General features: G+C 41.6%; 1 protein-coding gene across 2 annotated transcripts; it reads right to left on the bottom strand.

Annotated features, from left to right (window-relative positions):
- Window positions 1-1,176: 1,176 nt before the first annotated feature.
- Window positions 1,177-10,757, bottom strand: LOC114454286 (heparan sulfate glucosamine 3-O-sulfotransferase 1-like). Of its 2 annotated transcripts, none has more exons than XM_028434617.1 (3): window positions 10,643-10,757; window positions 3,154-3,449; window positions 1,177-2,244 (listed from the first exon to the last, which is right to left on the bottom strand). In XM_028434617.1, the coding sequence occupies exons 2-3, from the start codon at window positions 3,415-3,417 to the stop codon at window positions 1,579-1,581; spliced, it is 930 nt and encodes a 309-aa protein (XP_028290418.1). In that variant the 5' UTR covers window positions 3,418-3,449; window positions 10,643-10,757; the 3' UTR covers window positions 1,177-1,578. The 2 variants fall into 2 exon arrangements, with proteins under 2 accessions (XP_028290418.1, XP_028290419.1); XM_028434618.1 differs by having other exon boundaries at window positions 10,532-10,737.
- Window positions 10,758-14,337: the final 3,580 nt, after the last annotated feature.

Below are 14,337 nucleotides of genomic sequence, written 5' to 3'. Positions count from 1 at the left end.
CTGTAGGCAGCTGGGGTGAAACTGTAGCTTTGATGTGGGGGGTGAAGGTGTTGGAGTGAGGCTGGTCAGAGGTGTGAGGGGGGTTGGAGTCAGGTCTGTCCCATTGTCTGTCAAATCTACAATAGAAGCTATTCAGACTGTTGGCCAGGCAGAGGTCGTTAGCAGCAGCAGGGGCTCTGGGCTTGTAGTTTGTAATTTGCCTGAGCCCTCTCCAGACAGAAGCCGAGTCATTTGCAGAGAACTGATGTTGTAACTTCTCTGAGTACAAACGTTTGGCTCTTCTCACCTCCTTTTCAAACGTGTACTTCGACTCTCTGTACCTGACTCTGTCTCCACTCCTGAAAGCAACCTCTTTGTCTGCCCTCAGCCCTCTGAGCTTAGCTGTGAACCAGGGTTTGTCATTGTTATAACTCACCCTGGTCTTTGATGGAATGCAGCTGTCCTCACAGAAGCTGATGTAGGACGTCACAGCGTCTGTAAACTCATCCAGAGAACTGTTCGCAGACCTGAAAACATCCCAGTCAGTACAGTCCAAACACTCCTGGAGTTTCTCCACTGCTTCACTGGTCCATTGTTTAGATTCCTTCACCACAGGTTTACAGAGCTTCAGCCTCTGTCTGTATGAAGGAATCAGATGGACCATCAAATGGTCCGATTGGCCCAGTGCAGCACGGGAAACGGCGTGATAAGCACTGCTTAGTGTGGTGTAACAGTGATCCAGTGTCTTCTCCTCTCTGGTCGGACATTTAATTAATTGTCTATATTTGGGGAGATGGTGTGAGAGGTCCCCTTTATTAAAGTCACCAAGCACAATGATAAAAGAGTCCGGGTAGGTCCGCTCCATGCACAGGATCTGGTCGGCGAGTGTGCGCTGTGCCTCGCGCACATCAGCTGACGGTGGGATGTACACGCCAACCAGGATGAATGAAGCGAACTCAAGGGGAGAATAGAAGGGTTTGCTGTTGATAATAAAGGATTCCAGGTGAGGAGAGCAGTGCTGGAGGATCACTGTCACGTCGTTACACCAGTTACTGTTCACATAAAAGCAGATTCCTCCACCTTTCTTCTTCCCGGTGAGCTCCGCGTCTCGGTCCGCTCTGTGAAGTTGGAAGCCGGCCAACTGCAGCGCAGAGTCCGGTACCGCTCCACACAGCCACGTTTCCGTGAAGCAAAGGGTCTATACAAAAAAACATGTCCTTTTATTAGGCACATTTTTTAAAATTACAAATAACTTGGAAAAACAATAGCGTGAAATAGAAAAACAACACAATTACAAAAAAAACTTTCTCGATAACGGATTTTAAACTCAGTTTACAAATAACACAAAATTTAAGAGTTGAATTGTTTTCTGTACAAAATTGTTACAAAATAAACAGTGATTGTCTTTTTATGAGACCGGAGTTTATATTGTAAAGAATCACGCAGTCATCTTGCACTACTCGTATATTCAATTATCAGCGTGTGAATGGTTGTTTTTCTGTGAGTTGATACAGATTTAAATACGTTTCTAAACTCCAAAAGATCCAGCCTCGAACCAAACAAGTCATTATTCCGTGTTTCTTCTTCTATTGCTTTGGATCAGCACCAGGAGAAGGACCGCCCGATCATTTCAAAGAACATCTTGTTCGGCTGCTCAAAGTACCGATAATGTTTCCTGAGCGCTTGTGCACTGAGTGGTGCATGTGGCCTTCCTTTAGACTCATCTAAACACTTGTCATGTCCGTCAGACAGCAGGCAGTAGAAGCCTTTGGTGGTGTTGAGGTAAAAGTTGTCAGGGTTGATTCTAGGCGAGAGCTTCAAAAACCTCTCGGCCTTTCTCAGCTCAGGAAACGGGTCCCGAATGAGGGCATCACCATCTACGACGTGGATCTGCTTCTTAGGGAAGACGTCGAGCCACTGAGTAAGATGGTGGTAGTACAGGCTTCTCTGCAGGGCTTTGTAGCCTGGGTCGATCTGGCCGTTGTGGAGAAGGAGCTCCTCTAGGGGCTGGTAGGGCTTGTGTCGGGTCAGGCGATTGTGGAGAACCTGGGTGTAGTCGGATATGAGCCTCACGGCGGGGTCCCGGACTATGAGTAACAAACGCACAGCTGGATTCATGTTCCACACACGTTCAGGAACCGGAGGTGATGCAAAGTATCCTGGGGTCTTCTCAAGGGTCAGCTGACCAGAGGAAGTCAAAGGCATCTGGGATCGGTACCAGTCCAGACCACGGCGGTAGTGTTCCTCCACGTTGAAGTAGTGAACCTGATACACAAGGTACAGAAAAGCGTTTTATTACATCCCTTATATTATGACGTTACAAAAACAATTACAGCTTTTTTGAGGTTATTAAAAATATTTATTTTACACGTTATAATACCACTAGCCATTAACAGCAGCCATCAACACAGAGAAGTTGATCACAAGAAACAAGGAGCACCAGTAGATTAATTACACCACCTCTGGTTCCTTTAGTCACATATCATTTGTGTGATTTTTTTTTTAACACCCATTGTTTGGTTAGGATTCATTCATGTATTAATAACATTTCAGTTCACCAGTTCATCAGTAATGTGACTTTGTTTTTGCTCCTTTTTTTGTCCAGGAGTAAAAGTCCGCCCCCCTGTGTGTCCCCTCTGTTTGGTGAGCTTAAAACATGAAGCTCTCGTCCATGTCTGATGAAGGGCGATCAGCCCGAAACGTCACGTCTTTTGGTGTTTTATTAAAAACTGAATTTGGGAGCAAACTACGCAGTGGTGCGGACCTTCGTTTCTTCATAGCTACTTTGGACCTTTTTTGATCCAGCACACTGCTTGTTTTTTTGATTGTGCTACTCGTCTATAGTTTCCCATAAATATCCAAAAAAAACACAAAGAGATTTCATTTTAACACAGAAAAACACTGCTTGTCCGTTTTTTTATTTTTCTGTACTTCAGTTTTGGTTTTAACTAAACGGAATAACCAAAGAACCAAGAGTACGTGGATATTTGAACTAAACTAAGTTGCATTTAAGCCAAAAGACTTTGACAAAAACGAAATAAAAATGCTCTGTTTAAATTAACACTGGTTGTTACCAGTATTTTATGCCATTGATAGGTTTACCTCAGCTTTTGGACTAACTGGGCTGGACTATAACTGGACCAGGCCTGATGAGTACATTTTCACTAGGTTGACCTCAGCTTTGGCCACTTCCACATCTGGATGTAGGTTGAGCATCTCCAGCAAAGCTCTGGTTCCACCTTTCCTCACTCCTATGATGATGGCTCCTGGCAGTCGCTGCTGAGTTTTATTATAAGAGGAGGATGAAGAGGAAGAGCGTGAGGAGGAAGAGGAAAAGGACAAGGTGGAATGTCTGGTGCGTAATTCCTTCAAGCACACAAACATCTGGGTCTGAAGAACCAGGATCAACAGCAGGGCAAACAGCACCGTCCACAGCATGGTGACACACACAGGCCTTTGATTTTAAAAACCTGTGAGACAAGAAGGAAAAAACGTTCAGATTTTTAGATTTTCCATTTCTAAATGTAAACAGTTGTTTTAAAACCACAACAATATTCTGATTGTGGCAGGGTTGGGGTCAATTACACTTTTAAATTACAATTACCTCTTCAATTATCTATGCTCAATTAATTATGTTGAGCAGCGTTTTTTCTATTTACAGCTAAAATTTCAATTACGTTCTCAATTATTGAAGTTCAATTACAACTAAACACCTTTATTGAGCCTTTAATAAATAATCCCATGAATCATAACCTTCCTCTTGCGTTAGCATTCTGTTAGCATCTCTAATGCTAACGGTTCAGTTTGACATATGTCTTTAATTAGCTGTAAAATACACTAATAAACATAATTTTGTATTGAATCTCCTGGTTACCTTGTTAGGCACCCTAATCAATGAAAATATTGGTACTGATATTTTTGGTGTGTGCGTCTGAGTAAAATGAGTCAGTTGAACTTGATATGAAACATATTTTAATTTGTTAACTACATATGCCTATGTGTAAGCAATATAACTATAACACGGTTCTCCAGTTTTAAGTTGAATTACATTGTAAATGATAGTTTTTATAAAATGAATGCCAATTACATTTATAAATGAACTCACATACAATTCAATTACAATTACAACAACATCAACAGATTTTTCAGCTACTATTACAAAAAAAATGTCATAATTGTGATTAATTACCAATTACGCACTTACAATTGTAATTGACCCCAACCCTGCCTGGTGGAATTATGCCAATCTCCACCCTTTGCACCATTTAAATTCACCCTCATTTGGAAAGAATCATAATTTTTAGTAATAAGAACAAAGTAATAAGTAATTATTGTAACAATGTGCTGGTTCAAATTAAGAGTTAGTCTAGTGCAGTGGTTCCCAAACTTTTTGTGCACAAGGCACAACAAAGGACAAGTAAAAATCTGAAGGCACACCTATTATTGTGCAAAAGAGCCTTTATAACACTTGTTGTCACTCATATCATGTACGATATCACAGGCGACCATACAAGAAAGTGCTCCATTTTCTCTCTCGCTGTTTTTCTGTTTTAATGTTGTCCCACAGCCTTTGTCACAGTCTTATAATTACCGCCTGCGCAACCGCGGGAACAGCAAAATATTGATTGCATTATTTATTTATTTATGTTTTTTAATGTTTATTTAAAGAATTGTTTTTGGGTATAGAGTTTTCCTCTGTATTATGAAATGAGTCTATACAAAGTAGTAAATTAAAATATAAGTCTACTTTATAACCTGAAACCTTTTTCTTTATGTTTATATCAAATATAGATATTATAATTTCAATTTAACAATTTCTCAACAGAAATACTTTTATATTATACTATTTTCATACATAAATTAAATATTTTCACTTTGAATTGTATTAAAAAGAAATTTACTGTATTTTAAATACTAACTTATTTTAGCCCATAAATACATAAGCAAGGTTTTAAGCAGTGACGTGCAGTCAGGGTAGGCAAGGTAGGCAGTGCCTACCCAAGGGTGAATTAATATTTTGATTATTTGTTTTGATTTTAATATAATTATAAATTATGTGTTTTTCCAATTCAAATAGCCTACAGTACCTATAAGTTTGAAAGTGTCAGCATTTTGTGCTTTTCATAACCCAAATGACAAAACATCGCTATTTCCTGGTACGGCAGAGATGCTGCACAGTCTCACTCCGCTGTAAGGCAGGAGAAGGCCACGCCCCCTTCTCAAAAGCACATTGCTGCTCTGCTTTTGTTCCTATAGCGTGTTTTTATGTGTTTGGACATGATCCGTCAGTTCCCTAAGATGACAACCATTTACGTCCAAAGGCAGCTCTCTATGAAGAAGAAGAAGAAGAAGAAGAAGAAGAAGAAGAAGAAGAAGAAGAAGAAGAAGAAGAAGAAGAAGAAGAAGAAGAAGAAGAAGAAGAAGAAGAAGAAGAAGAAGAAGAAGAAGAAGAAGAAGAAGAAGGAGGAGGAGGAGGAGGAGGAGGAGGAGGAGGAGGAGGAGGAGGAGGAGGAGGAGGAGGAGGAGGAATACAGAAAGTGACCCCAAAAATGCACATACTGACAACATAAATGCAGAAAATGACAGAAAAATACACAAAATTACAACAAGAACACAAAAAACAACAAAAAAGCACAAAGTGGCTAAAAACTGACAAAACAACAAAACCACAAAAATGAAAACACAATACATCTCCCTGTATTAATGCTCAGATCAGTCATCTATCTATAAAAGCAAGGAATCTCTGTCTGTCTGTGTGTGTGTGTGTGCGTCTGTGAATCAGGCTCAGATTGAGCTGAGACTTTCAACATGGCTGCTGCTTGGTTCAAGGGTGTGCAACGTTTGATTTGTGTGAACTGCAATGATACCATTCATGGAGTATTTCATAAAATTGCCTAAAATGCAGCTTTGCAGAACAGCTCAGTGTTTGACAGGTAGTCATGATAACTCAGGATAAGTTGAAAGCTGTGTGGATAATACATGTGTACAAACACCTACAAATGTATATATTCATACATGCATGGACAGACTGTCTATATAGATAGTATACAGTATAGTCTGCCCATACATCTATGAATACAGACTTCCTACAGACACTGCACTAGTTATAATGCTGTCATAAATGTTAATAGTATGGTCCTTGGATCAGATACAATCATAATTTTTGTGGCCCCCGCTGTGATAGTCGCCCAACCCTGCACTAGATCTATGCTACAAATGAATAATAATCCATTCCATCTCTGTGGAGTCCTTCAACATCACCTTTTAAAGAAAGCAATAAACACTTGTGTATCTTATTTAAACTTAGGTTAAAGGCAGATTTTCTATCGTTCGTCCCTCATTAAACCAAGGTTCGATTAAATTAATCTTTTTCCTGATCAGCCAATCATCACAGTGCACACAAGCTGCAGAGCTACTGTATGTGCTGCTCTCTAGTGTCTTCAATAGAAAACAACATTAAGTAATACGACTCAATTCATGTCATCACACTTTAGTCTGAAAAAAAAAAATCAGAATTTTTTTTACCAATTGTTTCTTAAATATTCAATAGTCACACTAAGTTTTTTTTTGTTTGATCGTATTATGAAATATGGACAATTTAGTGGGGGGGGGTTATTTTCATAGGTTCTTATTTTTCTTCCATTTTCAGCTTCTAATATCTCAATCTACAGCACATAGGAAACTGAAATTTTGCATATTTATTTATTTATTTATTACTACGCGGAAGTAAAAAAAAAAACTTCAAAAAAAATATCAAAGCAATGAGCAGATGCCTCTGAGGAAGACTGGCAGTTTTTAGTGGAAACATGTCAGGAGATCAAAGTGGATTTCCTGAGGAACAGTTTTTCTGAATAAATAAAACTTTAACATATTATAAAAAGAAAAAATCTTGCTGAGGTTAAGCTTTATTGAATACACTGAAAATACAGTTTATTAACTTAAATGAACACAGACATTGAAATATGAAAAGTGGAAACTCCAAAAAAGACAGAGTTAATTGATAACATATTAACAAACTATTTTGTAAATCCAATTATTTCAGGTGTTATGCTTGCTGATATCTCAGATCATCTTCCTGTATTTCAGTATTTTACAAATCCGTTGCAAACAAAGTCAAAATGCAGTTTGAGACGTTGTAGATTCAACCAGAAAAATGAGGAATGTTTTAAAACCGCACTCGCTCATTCAACATGGGATGAGGTTTTCAAACACCAGGATGCCGAGATGGCTTATCACGCATTTATGAATGTATTTTCATCCTTGTTTGATAAATCATTTCCTTATGTAAAAAGTAAAAATAAACAAAGGAAAATGTCTGAGCCATGGTTTACAAAAATCCTCTATTACCAAGAATAAGTTGTATAAAAAGTCTCTCACTAGTCCTGCGCCTTTAAATATTTCATACAATAAAAAATATAAAAATGAATTCATTAAAATTCTCAATGTTGCCAAGAGAAAACATTTTTCTGAAAAGCTGGTAAATTCAAGTAAAAACATGGAATGTCATAAATGAATTATTAAACAAAAAACAAACAACTAGAAGTATACACCACAGTTTTCTGATGGCATCAGAGATTATAATAATCCCATAGACATAGGAAATGGTTTTAACAATTTTTTTTGTAAATATTGGTCCTTCACTTGCAAAAAATTGTGTATTAACAGGAAAACCTACTTAAATAAAATGTGCTAAAATTTATTCTTGTTTAAATGCATTTGATCCTCCAACTCCAAATGAGGTACTTCAGATAATATTAAAGATGAGGGACGCAGCACCAGGACACGATTAAATTAGAGCTTGTCTTATAAAGAAAGTAGCTTCCTCTATTCTTGAGCCCTTGACTCATGTTCTCTCTTTGTCACTCAAAACAGCTGTTGTTCCTGGAGATCTTCAATTAGCCAAAGTAACTCCTATGTACAAATCTGGTGATTCCAGTTTGTTTAACAACTACAGACCAATTTATGTCTTACCCTTGTTTTCTAAAGTACTTGAAAAATTAAAGAATATCTAAACACGACGGAAAATAATATTTTGTATGACCATCAGTATGGCTTTAGAGAAGAAATGTGTACAGAAATGGCCCTTTTGCAGTTTGGCGATAAAGTCACAAAAGATCTAGATAATAAAAATAACACTATTGGTATATTTTTAGACTTGTCAAAAGCATTTGTTAATTATAAAATCCTTTCAACAAATTTAGAAAATTATGGTATTAAAGATGATGCCTTAAAATGGATACAAAACTATTTGGATGAGAGAGAACAATTTGTTTATGTTAACAATCAAAGCTCAAACAGAGGTAAACGCAGATGCGGGGTACCACAGGGTTCCATTTTGGGACCTCTTTTATTTATGTCAATGATTTAAGAAATGTTTGTAATAATGTACTGCCTCTTATGTTTGCTGATGACACGTCTTTTATTATCTCATTCAAATTATAATAGTTTAATAAGAGAAGCAAATGAAGAATTATCAAATATCTCTGAGTGGTTTAAAATAAATCAACTCTTTCTAAATGTACAAAAAACTAATTTTTTGATATTCGGCACAAAAAACAAAAGATTCAATGAAGAAGATGCAGAGCTATTAATTGATGGAACCAAAATTAGTCAAGGGACTCAAACTAAATTTTTAGGCGTCATTGTAGACCAAAAATTAACCTGGAAATCTCACACTCATCATGTTTGTCAAAAAATAATGAAATCTATAGTTATTTTGAGTAGAATTTCCTCCTTAATAGATCCTAAATGTATGATGACACTGTATTATAGTTTACTTTATCCACATATAACAAACTGTAATATGATTTGGGGTGCTACATGCCAAACTTATCTGAATAAGATTTTATTGATACAAAAAATATTTTTAAGAATTTTGAATTTTTCAAATAGATTTTCCTCATCTGCTCCTCTTTTCAGGAAATACAATGTATAATGTTAATATTTATTGCACTCGTCTCTTCATGTATAAATATGTGCATATGTCCAATATAATGCCCAGGGCTTGTAGCATTTTTTTCATATATACTTCAGATGTTCATACCTCCTCCACCAGGCATTGCAGAGATTTGCATCTGCCCTTCTGTAGAACTTCAGCCAGACAAAATACACTCAAATATAGAGGACCTTCACTCTGGAATCATTTATCTCTTGTTTTAAAGACTATATCCACTTTTGACTCTTTTAAAATGCAGCTAAAAAAATGTTAATACACAAGTCATCTTTAAATATGTGTATATATATTTAAAATATTGACCTACCTGCTCATGCCTGTTTTTGTTTAATTTGACTTTGGGGAGGTGGTCTTATAAGACCTCAAATGGTCTTCTCACTCTCTCCTGCACAGTTATGTTCTTTTAACCACTGTATACATTTTGTCTTGTTTATTTGTGCAAATAAAAATGAAAAAATGAAATGAAAAAGATAAATATTATTTCTCAAATATTGGATTATCAATATTTTTAATATTATAAAATATAATGTTAATCATTATAAATCCATATGCTATTTTTCTGCATATAAATCACAAAATCTTTTTGTAATTGAAGATGTTGGGGCAGGATGAGGAACGATGAGGTGGAGGTTAGTATAGCTTTTAATCAGTTCAGCAGCATCACATGAATAAATGATACAAAGCGCGTCAACACATTATATAGGGCGTAAAACCACACCTCCTACCCATCAACCCCCTGGGTGAGAGAACAGTCCCTAAGTGCTCATCATAATGCAACATATAGAGAAGAACTGGGTTGATGTCGCACCCTGTGGTTACAACTGGTTTATTCTTATTTCTGTAAACTAGTACAGTGCCCGTCAGAAATATGCATTGATGTGGGAGCTTAAGTAGAGTTAATTATGGCCAAATGAGTATGTGTTTGAAGGTTGGATGTACAAAGAGGTGTACATACTCTGTGCTCTGTAGTGTTATAAAGGGCTTTATTTGTGGGTGCAAATTAAAACAGTGTGTGTGATTTCCATGAACATGATAAATGTGTTTGTTGTTGTTTTTTTACACACTTTTATATTTTTTTGCTTGGTGTATTTTTCTGTAATGTATGTTTTTTGGAGTCATTGTGTATTTTTGTATCTTTCTGTTGTGTTTTTGTATAATTATAGTTTTTTGTTGCCATTGGAGTGTGATTCTGTTGTCATTTTGTGTATTTTTTGTATAAATATTTAGTTTTGTGTATTGAGTGATTTTTACGTTTTTGTTGTTTGGTGTATTTTTCTGTAATGTATGTTTTTTGGAGTCATTTTGTGTGTTTTTTTATCTTTCAGTTGTCTTTTTGTGCATTTTTTTGTGTAAGTGTTTTTGGTTGCCATGATAGAGTGATTCTGGAGTCAATTTGTGTACTTTTTGTATAAATATTGTTTAGTTGTTTGTTTTATTTTACTCATTTAGTATAATTTTTGATTGAAGCGCCAATCAGAAAAACAACAAAACTGCGCAAAACAAAATGTAAAGCTCCAAACTACATGAGTGAGTAAGTAAATTAAAGTATTATCTACAATTCGGCTGTTTGTTTTATAAAAAACAAAAATCGTTTTTTACCTTTGAACCGAGTGGTCAGAGCTTAGCTTCCATGCACGGCACCACAGAGAATCCACATTTTTCCAGATGGAGAATTGAACGGGTTGAGAAACGTGTCTGCAAAAGACTCACCAGTGGCTGATGGTTTCAAATGATCTATTCAGAGAGCTCCGTGTTTCGGTCTAAATTATCTTCTTCTCTGTCGCTCGTGTGTTTACAGTCCGTGTCGGCTTGGCTGTGTGCGCAGCGATTGGCTCTGGCAGGACACGTGACTCTTGCTCGGGTGAGGAACTGTGTAGTGAAATAGATATAGATGGTGCGCTAGCGCCCCCTCACGCCCTGAGGTGAAAAGCTAAATAAGGGTTCATTTCGGGGCCGTCCAGAGCCCTGTGTCGGGGAGATATGTGCTCCACACACACACACACACACACACACACACACACACACACACACACACACACACACACACACACACACACACACACACACACAACCCTTGCTTTTATAGGTAGATAAGAGGTTTACATCGACATCTTTAACTTTTCCTGTTTTTAGAGCAACTAAAAGCAGCACAATTTCTTATTGTGACTGAAAAAGCTGTTAAATGATCTAAAAAAGTGCTAAATTCCCTGGTTCCCTGGGGCTCGCCTTTGCTGAGGGTGCCGCTGGCGCGGTGGGCCGGGTCGCCCATCTCCTGGGGGCTCACTTGAGGGACCTCAGGGGCCGGCTTGTGTAGCTTCGGGGGGGAGGTAAGGGTGATCTGTGGGGCCTCGCCCGTGCTGGGGCCTCCCCTGGGTCGTGCTGGGCGTGTGTGTGGGGGCGCGGCCGGTGGCTCCTGCGCGGTCCTGCTGGGTTGTGGCCGGTTTGTGGGCTGGGGTGGCCCGCCCTTGGGGGTTCCCTGTCCTGCAGTGGTGCCCTTCGGGTCTGGTGGGCCCGGCCGGCTGGCTGGGCCGGTCCTGGCGGGGGTCTTCTGGGGCGGGCTACAGTTCATTGCGCGAGCGGCATCAAGGAAAGGCAATCTGGCGTGCTCTGGGGTGCTCGGTCGGTGCACTTGGGGGCCGACGGGGCGACTTGCAGCATCCCCTCGGTGCCCTCGGCGACTATGGGCATGGTCGTCGTCCCTGGGGGCGCTGCTCTCGGTGCTGCTTCTGTTCCGGGTTTTTCTGGCCTGGGGCCCGGTCCCTGCTGGGTCTGGGCCCGCATGCGGGTGCCCGCTGGCTGTCCAATCGGCACGTCTCTGGCCGTCTGGTGGGCGTGGGCCTTGGCTCCTCTGCAGGGGTCTCGGGCGGGGTGCTCTCTGGGCCCTCCCCTCAGGGGGTTGGGTGCTTGGGTGGGTGGGGGGCGGGATGCTGGCGAGGGGCCTTTGGGTTGGGGGTTGGGGTCGGTGGCGGGATGCTCGGCTGCTTGGGGCTTCCTCGGATGTGTGTGTAGGGGGCGGTGGCTGCTTCTCGGCCTCGGATCTCTGGGGCGTCTTGGGGGCTGCTCGAACGTGGGGGGGTGGCCTGGGGCTCCTTTTTTGCACATACACTGGTCTGCAATGCACTGGCACGCCTTGGGATGTGGGCTAAATCTCATACTGGGCTTTAGACACGTTAATCCCAAATACCTGCTTTAGGTATTACCATTCACTCATTCCCCCTGTCCACAGCCACCACCATTATAGCTAAGCTTCACACTTGTCACCATATTGGCTTGATTATACAACATAATAAGCACAATATGTTCTACAACTTCACACCTCAGTGTAAAATAATCTATTCTTCCCCACTGCTCTCCATTTTTATATCCTCCCTATAATAAAAGATTTCTCACCCTTCCTTAGGGAGGGCTGGTGATGGTCACAATTAAGCAATAAAATAAATCAATTTATTTCATTGCAATAAGTATAATTAGTGAAAGAGGCTGAGACCTGCATTCACCCGGAAATGCAAGAGACTTTGACTGAGAAACCTGCAGCAGCGAGACCAGCTGCACACGGTATTTTGAGATTGTTTTGAATTGTTCTGTATATGTGTAAACTACTGTTCTAATTATTGTATGTCAATTTAGTATGCACAAGACTGTAAGACTATCTGCCCAAGAACCTCCGAAGTGACAGGCGGCCACGAGGTAGTCATTTTATTTAGTACATGTGTTACCCGTGACCAAGTTATGTGTCTAACGTTTGTATGTATTTCATGTCCTGTAGTTTTCACGGCGTTCATTCACCCAAGTAAAGAGCACGTCTTTGAGAAGCCGTGCCTGTGTCGTCATTTCGGAGCCACAATAATGTATTCACTTCTTGTAGTGTTGACGTTTGACAGCATGTGCAGACAAGTGAAAAAAATAAAAAAATAAAATAAAAAGCTGCTAAATGATCTAAAACGCTGTTAAATGATCTAAAAAGCTACTAAATCTCTGGGGCCCGCAGTGCCGCGTGCCTGTCTGCGCCATCTACCCTCTCCAGTGGCCCGCCATGCGGACGGGCCGGGCTCATACCAGACAGGCCACCTACATGGACACTTCACATCACTCACTCGTAGCTGGTCTGGCTCACCCACTTGTTGCACCACACTCACATACCCAACCCTTGGGGGGCTGGATGGTGGGGCTGGGGATGGAGGGGGCCGCCGCCTGTGCTACTAAAAAGGGGGCGGCACTCCCACCTCTGGTGGCTGCCTTACTAATCCCTCCAATTTTAATTGCACCTCAACACACCACCCCCCGTAGGGTGGGACCACCATTTCCACCGTCCGGAGCTATTGGACCACATACACATATATACCATTGGGGAATGGAGAGGCACCATAACAGGGTGGTGGGTAACTTCACACATGTGGGCCTGTCGGGTGGGGGCTCGGCCCCTCTGTTGATGGCTGGGCCGCGCTATAGAGATTGGGGGGGTGCTGTCGGGCATGGCAGGGTGGTGGGTTTCTGGTGGGCGTGGAGGGGTGTTGCAAGGGGCTCTCTTTGCGGGGTCTCTCCGAGCGGTGCCGGCCTGGTGGGGCGCGGGGGTGCCCCTTCCCTACGGGTGGGGCATGGCACTTTGCTCGTCTGCTGGTTGCCTTGGGGGCACGCCTCACGGCATGTGGCTGTGGGGCGGCCTGCCGCGCCGGTGTGGGGGGTGGGCGCGCTGATGGGGGCTGGCGTTTACGCGGGGGTTGGGGCGGGGTAGCTTGGCGCTCCGGGATGGTGCTCTTTGCTGGGGGGCAGCTCTAGCTGTTCCGGTGGTTGAGGTCGGTAGGTCTGTCCTGCTATCTGCAGACTGGTGGGTGGGTGGGTTCTGTGCTTTTGGCTGGGGGCTGCTGCTCCGCATTGGTTGTGTGCCATTGGGGTGCCTCTCTCCCGCCGGTTTCTCTTGCGCCGGGGGAGGCATTGCCCCATGGCTTGCGCTGTCTGTGGGGGGCGGGGCCTGGGCTGCTGTTCTTGCGCCATCTGGGGCTGTGCAGTCCTGCTGGATTGTTGCCGGTTCGTGGGCTGGTGTGGGGGGCCCCAATTCTCCTCCCGATTCTGGAAGGAGTTTTATGCCTTAGTGAGGGCAGCTGTCATTCTATCCTCAGGCTTCCATCCGCAGTCAAATTGACAGATGGCAAGGATGAACCAGACTGAGTCCTTTCCCAGTAACAAGACTAATAAACCCCGTCTCTGACAGTCTCAGTATTCACCCAACGTTCCATACAAGCCCCCCCGCCATCCCACCTGGATCGGTGGACAAAAGACCAGACCGTCCTATCAAGAGGATCCTGAAAATTTGTCGGGGGCGGGGCCGCCAGTATCTTGTGGATACAAAGGATGGCGAGGCTGTGGTGTGCTGATTCAGATGCAAAAAAATGCCAATATTGCAGCAG

Source organism: Gouania willdenowi, chromosome 20 (assembly GCF_900634775.1).
Source record: "Gouania willdenowi chromosome 20, fGouWil2.1, whole genome shotgun sequence".
In the NCBI taxonomy this organism is placed as follows: Eukaryota; Metazoa; Chordata; class Actinopteri; order Blenniiformes; family Gobiesocidae; genus Gouania; species Gouania willdenowi.
This window is presented reverse-complemented; position numbering and strand designations above follow the sequence as displayed.